The sequence below is a fragment of the Convolutriloba macropyga genome, chromosome 6 (assembly GCF_964194025.1).
Source record: "Convolutriloba macropyga chromosome 6, txConMacr16.3, whole genome shotgun sequence".
NCBI classification, from domain to species: domain Eukaryota; kingdom Metazoa; phylum Xenacoelomorpha; order Acoela; family Convolutidae; genus Convolutriloba; species Convolutriloba macropyga.
Window position 1 is genome coordinate 25,768,360 of NC_134473.1, and position 8,740 is coordinate 25,777,099.

The window sequence follows — 8,740 nt, forward strand, 5'->3', positions numbered from 1 at the left end:
TCTTCCTCCTCCCCTCCCAGTTTTGCTCTCCATTACTCTCGTTTGCGGGTTTGGTTTCGCCTTTGTGCTTTGTTTCAGATCTGTCGCACTGTAGGAACGTTTATTCAAACTGGGGTGCTCTTCTGACAATTGTGGGACGTCCCGACCTTGCTGTTGGGAGGTCAACGACTTCCGTGAACATTGTGGATCGTGCGCTCCACCGGGCGACTGAAAGGTGAACACGGATCGACCCCCCGCCGACCCAAATGTACTGGAGAAATGGGAAACGACTGGAGAAATGGGAAATGAACTTGAGAATTAACCTGCAACCTGCAAACTTGTCATGAACCTGCAAATATATCATGAACTATTTCGTGTAATTAATCCTCTATTTCATTGAATCAATTGAATTCATGCATTTGAACATGGTTTTGCAGAAATGTGTAGGCGAAAGAAATGTGAGTGCAAACAAATGTGACCGCTTAAGTAAATATTAGCGAGATAGAAGAGATAAAGAGTGAGTGAGAGAGTGGTAATTATCGAGCCGCCCACTCTAATTACGATCTTGCTAAGATAAAATTCAGACGCTAATTAGTTATGTTCCGGATAAAATCAGCCGCGTTTTATTGATGCTAAGAGAAAATTCAGGCGCTAGTTAATTATGCTCAGGATAAAATTAGCCACTTGCCATAACATTTCAGAAGGAGTTCATAACAAAGAAAATCATGCTCGAATGAATCACCCCAAAACGCAGATTGCGAATTCTCAAATGTGACATGAACATAGTAAGGGTCATGAAAAAAATCATAATGTTTTTGTTGCTGATTCAGAGCGGATTTACACTTTGTGATAGGTACGGATGAGTACCCGATTAATTGAGTCGTCCTTTTATGTCGGATCGTTTCTCTTATTTTTGGCAACTTTCTTTTTGGTGTTTTTGTAATCATCTCTGGTGTTTGGGTGTAAGAAGTTAAGATTCACATTGGCGGCAGAGATTGGGTGCATTTCTGATTCGATTCGGTAGGGCCAATGTGATTGGATCTACTTAGTTAATTTGATTCCGAGGTACTCGGTAATTGACAGCGGCTTAACCTCTTGGGTCTTCATATAGTGCTGGTGACTTGTTTGCTGAACAACCTGTTCAAATTAAGGGTGAGTGTGTCGGAGCGTTCCAATTCTGTTGTTTTGGGTGTTTTGCTTTCTTCTTGATTTTATCTCTTGTTTTTTGCTAGTTATAGAATTTTGCTTGCAAGCATCGCCTTTATTAGGGTTGTTGAATCTGTATTTCTTGTTGACGTATTTGACGTCGAATCATTTATCTGGTTGAACTTGGTCTTCCAGTTCATGGTATGCTAAGCCTTCTTTTTTCTTTAGGTTGTCTTTAGGTTGTCTCACAGTTATTTTCCCGAATGAGTCACTAGTTTATATATAACCAAGCCCAGTGTATCCAGCGACAAAATGGAAGCGGCTGCTCTAGCGAAACGGAACAAAGATAAACTCATTCAAGAAATTCTGAAACTAAGAGAGAACAAAATATCATCACTCGATACTTGTAACTTGCAACAGGATGAAATAACAGAACTAAGAAAAGACATAGAAAAAAACAAGCGAGTAAATAGAGAACTCCAAACAGCTCTAGACAACAGCAAATCCCTATGTGACCAATCAGTGTCAGAAATTGTTTTTTGAGAGGACAAAGTGAGAAAATGTTGTCAAAAATTATTGATGGCAACAAAGACAAAGAAACTAAACAAGTTTATGCCAACAACAGACTGTTTTTTCCGAAGTTTGTACCACGATTTACTAAACATCTTGTCATATCAGAGAGCACATATAAATTTGTTAAACAGGGTGATACATGTATGGAATTCAGAAAATAGTTATAACTTTGCGGAAACACCTGAAAAATATTGGCTACAACTATTCATCAAACGGTATATCGTTGAGACCAATGCGTCCCCAACCGCAAAACGCAAATTTTTTGGCATTCAAAAGGGGATGGAATAACTTCAATAGTGCCAATGAGTTCTGATACATCTGGGTGACTTAATTCTTAGTTCTCTAATAGAAACGTTGAATGTTTCTTTTAAAGAAACCATCACTTTTGTTTGTGATTTTAATAATAGGTTTTGTTTGTAAAGGGGGGAAGTTGCCTTTTTCAAAAGTCACACAAATCATACTAAAAAATCAAAATTTGTTTTTTGTCAGATTTATTTTAATAATTTGTTTTCACTAGGGTTCGGTTTCATCAATATGACGTATTTATTATCCGTCATATCAATTATTCTACAAAAAAGTGGAGATATTGAAACAAAACCAGGCCCAGCTCAATTAGAAGAATTGAAAAAAATAGACAACTACTACAAAGAAAAGAACAGAACACACGATGATCTCAAGTTCTGGTGAATGAATTGTAGAAGCCAAAAAAATAAATACGAAAAGTTATCAAAATGTTTGACAACTCGCGATCAGTTGTCTTCCCTAGCCGTTACCGAAAGATGGATTAAAGAGAACAATACTGTCCCAGATTCTTTTCTATGCAGTAGTCATCAGTTTATTCACCAGCCGATACCATCATCATCAACTGAATTGGAAAGAGGGGGAGGAATAGGCATCTGGATTCCCAAGCAGTTTTCAATCAAAATAAGAAATCACTTGAACACCATCAACTGGAGTTTTTTTTTAAATCATTATGGATAGAAGTAACTGAGCCTCTGAAAGAAAAACTGCTCATAAATGTGGCGTATTGTTCAAACGTAAACCTTTCAGAATTCTTCCTTGATGAAATGTCATCCGAAATATCAAATGTTTACTCTAGCACTCACAATGTAATCCTGTTTGGAGACTACAACATAAATATACTTAAAGAAACTGGGAAACAGTCACTAAACAACTTCATTGCAGATAACGGGCTTCAGTAAGTGAACACAAAAAAGCAATATAGACAAATGGAGAAAAAATTTCTTTAATCGACCACTGCTTTATTTCTAAAAATTAAATCTTTGAAACAGATATAATAGACTCAATACCTGAAAATGATCACTTCACTATTGTATATCAATCATCATTGAAATTAGAATGCAAGCAGCATAAGATGGAATATTTAATGCGAGATAAAATGAGATACAGAAGAAGTAAGTTTAACCGTGATGTTGCTTTGCAAGACTGCGCACTAATGTACAAAAACATTGGAGCAAATGGAATTTTTCATAAAATTATTGAAATGTTCCAAAATGTATTAATTACTCACGCACCTTTGGAAACTATAGAAGTGAAAACAAAAAAGGAGCACAAAAAATGGCTATGAAAAGAACTGCTTAGTCTCATTAATGAAAAGCATCGTGTATACAATGAATGGAAAAAAGATGCTAATCAAAATTCTTTAACAGTTACAAAGTATTGAGAATTCATGTTAAAAGAAAATTACGTAAAGCATCTGACGATTATACAAAACAATTTTTCGAGAATCTCTCAACTTCAAAAGAACAATGGAAATTTATCAAGAGCAAAATCAACTCAAATAAACAGACAGAAAAAATTGCAAAGCTGAAATAGGGCCATACGGTAATATCAGATGAAAAAAGCATTGCTAACTGTTTGAATAATTGTTTTGCCTGTCTTGGACTTTACAAGGGCGAAATAATTGCTCCTAAGTCGCCGTCTTTTAATTTCAAATGAAATGAATTCAATTTCACGCCGTTGACCAGAAGAGAACTATACAATTGTTTTATTTTATATACATTTTATTGACAAACTACCAACACAAAAGTCAGCTGGACCAGGGTATATACCATCTTGGGCCTGGAAGGATTGTATGTTGTCCATTGGAACCCATTTACAGTTTGCTATAAAAGATTGTATAAACGCAAACACATTTCCTGAAATTTTAAAAGAAGCCTATGTCACTCCCATCTATAAGAAAGGCGACACGCATAACCCTGAAAACTCAGGATTTTCCTCCCAACTTTTGGTCACTCCAACATTATCAAAATTTTTTGAAAGACTTTTCTTGGAGCAAATGTCAGAACATTTAGATCTGGTTGAAAAAATTAACAAAAATCAATTTTGTCTCCAAAAACAAAAGTCGTGTCTTAATACAATAATTGCCCTGACAGAGAAGATAAATCATTACGTTGAAGAAAAAGATATAGTGTTAACAATCTTTATGGATTTAGCGAAAGCTTTAAACTCAATATCTTTGGACATTTTCACTCAAAAAATTGAAAAAAACGGTTTTGTAGAAAACGCAAGAGTCTTATTGAATTCGTTTCTAAATAACAGGAAACAGTGTGTTAGAAACGGAATAGCTGAATCCGACTGGACTATTATAAATTATGGTGTTCCACAAGGTACTGTACTAGGACCAATAGTATTCATACTCTATGTAAATGACTTCGGTGAGGAAATAGAGAAAATTTCGAATGTTTTACAATCTGCAAATGAGACAGCAATTTTATGTCATGAAAAAAATGAACAGTGTTTAGAAGCAAAGGCTAAAAAATATTGATGGAAACCGAAAAATATAAAAAAAAACAAAACAAGTTAACTCTAAATGAGGGGAAAACAGAAATAATGGATTTCAAAAATGAAAAGTTACCAACTGTCAATTCAATTGCGTTGCATTTAAGAGTCATTCATTAAAACCAACAGATGAAAGCTGATACTTAGGTGTTATTCTTGACAAATAGTTGACATACCAAAAACAACTTAATAATGTGATCAGTAAAGTGGCTTTAGCTATCAGATCAATTTAATTGGTGCGCAATCAAATACCTTTGAAGGCTCTCGAATAAATCTCTTTAGATCACTTGTTTCATCGAAATTAGAATTTAGTGCAATTTTTTTTCAAAGTTTGCCGTCCTACTGAATTGACAGAATAAACAAACAAGTTAGATGGGGCATAAAAGTTTGCTTTTTTCGAACAAAATATGACAGTGAGCATAAACTTCTATTTGAAAATAAATACTTCCCGCAGAACTTCAAATACCAAAAACTTCATTAAATAGATTTTTCGATATTGTCCAACAAACAACCAAACAAGACCAAAAAGAATTCAGAATAATCGGATACGTTGAAATTAAAGTTAAAAATCGTACATATGATTTTTCTCTCACAACAAAAAGTAAATCAAAATGCAGTCAAAATTCAATTATAAAAAACTTTGTTCGGAAATGGAATAATCTTCCAAGAGAAAAGAAAAATACAAGAAAACATTTAAAAAAGAATTAAAGGAAGATATGCAAAAAAGACACGAATGAGTTCCAATGGACAAAAAATTGAAGGCTTTAAAAGCTTTTTTTTATAAACATAATTCACGAAAACTAGAAACTGAACCTTAGATTTTTTATTATTATTATATTTAATTATTCAGGGGAAAGATTTAGTTTGTTTGATTTTTAATATTACAACATGTAACTTTAACCTTGGGGTTATTCGAATTTACATGCTTCAGATTTCTAAAAAAAAAGTTTTAATTTTCGGGCGTCCTCTTTTTCAGATTTGCAGGCCAGTTCCAGTTGATTTTCCAGTTGTATCATTAGGGAATTCGGCTCGTGTGCTATTTAAAAACTTATTTCTTCTAGGTTGGTTTTCCGGTTGTTTTGAGGAAGCAAAAAAACGTAGTTGTTCCAAATTATGTTTCCTTCATTTCTCTGAAAATTTCATACTAAATGAACGATTCTGGTTTTCAATTCTTCTTTATTTTAGAAAATTCCGGGTATTGTTGGTTGGGACCCTTCGATGAACCCTCTTCCGTTTCAGTCTTTCACAATCTCTTTTTCTGCGACGTGAATTGGCGACGTGGTTCGCAAAAGTATAAGATTTTTCTGATACATGAAGCTGTAAGGTTTTTAACCATAGTTTTCTCTGTAGAGTGTTTGCTTTATTTGATATTTGTGAGTTAAATAGAGGATCTATATGTTTTATATGGCGCATTTAGTGGAGGTTTTGAGAGTCTCGACGAAAAGTTTTTAAGCAGGTGTCTTTTATTCCGGTGTTTCATTCAACTGTTAATGTCTCTTCATCAACACAAAATGTCTTCCCGTTGGATTTTTTAAATATTGTTATATAGATTCCTAATAGCCTGCTTTCTTTTTTTCATGATAACCATTGTCGGGAGTCACTCTACTGATTCAGCTCGGGTGCTATTTAAAAACTTAATTCTCGTACTATTTGAGAATCTGTTTGTGAATAGTGTTGGCGCCACTTCAAATCAGCTACAAAAGCCACCAGACAGCAAGGAATAACGTTTGAAATTGAAAAACTTGAAATTCGTCAAAACTCAAAAATGGTCAAAACTGAAAATTTTTACAAGTTGGAACCGAAATTTTGTACACCCCATCGATTTTTGGAAGGGAAAACCTGAACAACCCGAGGTTATGGCACACGGTTAGGATTACCTCTAAGCTACTCATGGACCCAACGAACGTTATTGCATCAGACCCACAAGTGTGGCTATTAGCACTTATATGGTGCAAAATTGGCATTTTTCGATATTTTGTTATTTATTATTAAATTTCTTAAGTTGTTTATTTTATGATACTTTAGGTGACCAATAAATGTCAAATACCGTACATTCGAAGCATTTAGAGCCACGTAATAACCATCCGTGCTTATGTCAATAAAATTAATTATTACAGTAATTTGACATTTACTATTTAAACAATGATCTAAATCACGTAGCGATGATGTTATAATTGATAAATATTTGATTATTTACTTTAACCCAATTGTTTGAATAATGAAACTGTTTTGTATATAGAACCATTGGAAACTGTTATGCAGAGCAGTTGGCTCTCAGATTGAATAAAATTTGATTCTTTAACATCTTTAGTCTTTTTTGTTAAGTTTTGCTAGATCTTAAGATCTTGCGACTTTCAAGTTAGTTGAGCTTACGTGACGAGAAGTTAGCAACAATACTAGTTATTGGCTGAAGTCTTTACAAATTTCAGCACGAGATTGAACATAGATTTTTACTAAGGATTTTTTTAATTTCAATCAACCGATATTAAACATTCAGTCTTTAATACGTCTGAGCAACAAATTATTTCTGCGAGATCGTTAGACAATCGGATTCAGTGAATAACAAGGCCGGCGTAAAGCTCGAGAAGCAGGCTGTGATATACCGGTTCCGCTGAGTTTCTTGAGCAGCCGCAACATTGGGTCCGCCGACCAGGACATCAACAACAACACGAAGAGCAACGAATCTTCGATTCAATTTGGTGGACCAGAACGACATCTTTACGACGGCTGGAAAGAACCCTGATAGACATTGGAAAACGGCTGACTACAAGATGTCAGCCAACTCAAGATGCTAGAAAGTGAGCAAGCTGAAATGCTCAAAACATTTGACGGACACCTTGCTGATGTGAAAGTCACTTGGCTCAGAAGAAAACAGTGTCCGCAGAAGGAGCATATCAATGTTTCTTTGAAACCTACGATGAACTCGAGGAAAACAGACAACAGCAGATGTTACTATTAAAACCAAAGTTTTTTTGAAAATTGCGACAGTGACACCAAGCGTATCTTAGAAGAAAAGAGTAAAGTTTTGGGATGGGTAGTTGCAAAGGTGCCTTTTCTCTGAGACATTGAAATTTACCGCACTGAATTCGTTGACTGTCTGAGAGACATACTAGTGGCATACAAATTATCGGAAGTTACTAAACCAAATTTTAATGAGCTGTCAAATTTGGAAAAGAACTTGAGGGCAGAAAACTTAAGAGACTCAAAAAAACAGATATTGTGTGATAAAATGGAAGAGCAATTAGAAAAGCTAGATGAGATGTACACAGAACGGATTCGAATAACAAGGCCAGAAGTTCGCACCGAAGAGTTTGTGGATTTCAGTGATATTAGGTGTCATTATCGAGACCTGATCAAGTTGTACAGGCACAGCAAGGATTGTGGAAGCCAAACATCGTTAGTGTCATCCACATCGGCTGGTTGTAAAGATCTAAACGAAACTGTAATTGATACAAGAAAATGGAGCGATAGAAACGCTGAAGAGAACGTGGAGGTCTCTTCCAGGCATTCTGCTACACACGGAAGCAGAAAACAACCTAGTACCGCCAGCTTGCGATCATCGGAAAGGAGAAACAGAGCAACGACTGCAAAAGTGGCAGCTGGAATTAGAGCAGGAGCTTGAGTAAATAGATTTTTGTCCTCAGCAAGAAGAATTACAATTACAACAGAAACAACTAAAACAGCAGTGAGAACAAGAGTTACAACAACAGCAAAGAGAACAAGAGTTACGTTTACAACAAAAACAGGAGTTACGTCTACAGATGAAACAACAAGAAGACGAACTGCGTTTCGACAGCATGAGCGAGCCTTTGAAAACAAAAGAAAGAAATCAGAGGCCGACGAAGAACAAAGACGTCTGAAAATTGAGCTGACCGATGGAAGCTCAAGGGCATCTGGATCAGTGGCAGACGAGATAGAAAGTGTTGGATCAAGACGCAATCATGAAAGGACAGCCGGTTGTGTCGAATCAGTAGCTCAACAGTCTGTTCCTAGAGGGCCACTATCTTCAAACGTTTTTATCGGTCCTCCAACGAACGTCTCATAGGACAGAGTTGACAAAAGTTTCAGCAGCTACCTTAAAACTACCCCGCTATTCCAACCGGGTGAAGGACTTTTCTCAACGCAACTGATAGAACCGAGCATTCTCAAGAAGCCAGAAAATAATTAGAGTAACGGACCCACCAGCGCCGTTGACAATGACGGCGTTTCAAGACAGAAACAGGAGTCAGGGTCCCATTAA

The 8,740-nt window shown here is 35.8% G+C and overlaps 1 protein-coding gene across 1 annotated transcript in view; it reads left to right on the forward strand.

Moving 5' to 3' along the window:
- LOC142341271 (uncharacterized) overlaps positions 1 to 7,243 on the forward strand; it is a 17,897-nt gene extending 10,654 nt beyond the window's left edge. Inside the window, exons 5-7 of the mRNA XM_075392189.1 lie at positions 79 to 189; positions 2,749 to 2,896; positions 7,129 to 7,243. Coding sequence (XP_075248304.1) covers positions 79 to 189; positions 2,749 to 2,896; positions 7,129 to 7,243 — 374 coding nt within the window. The remainder of the gene's footprint in view (positions 1 to 78; positions 190 to 2,748; positions 2,897 to 7,128) is intronic.
- The last annotated feature ends 1,497 nt before the right edge of the window (positions 7,244 to 8,740 follow it).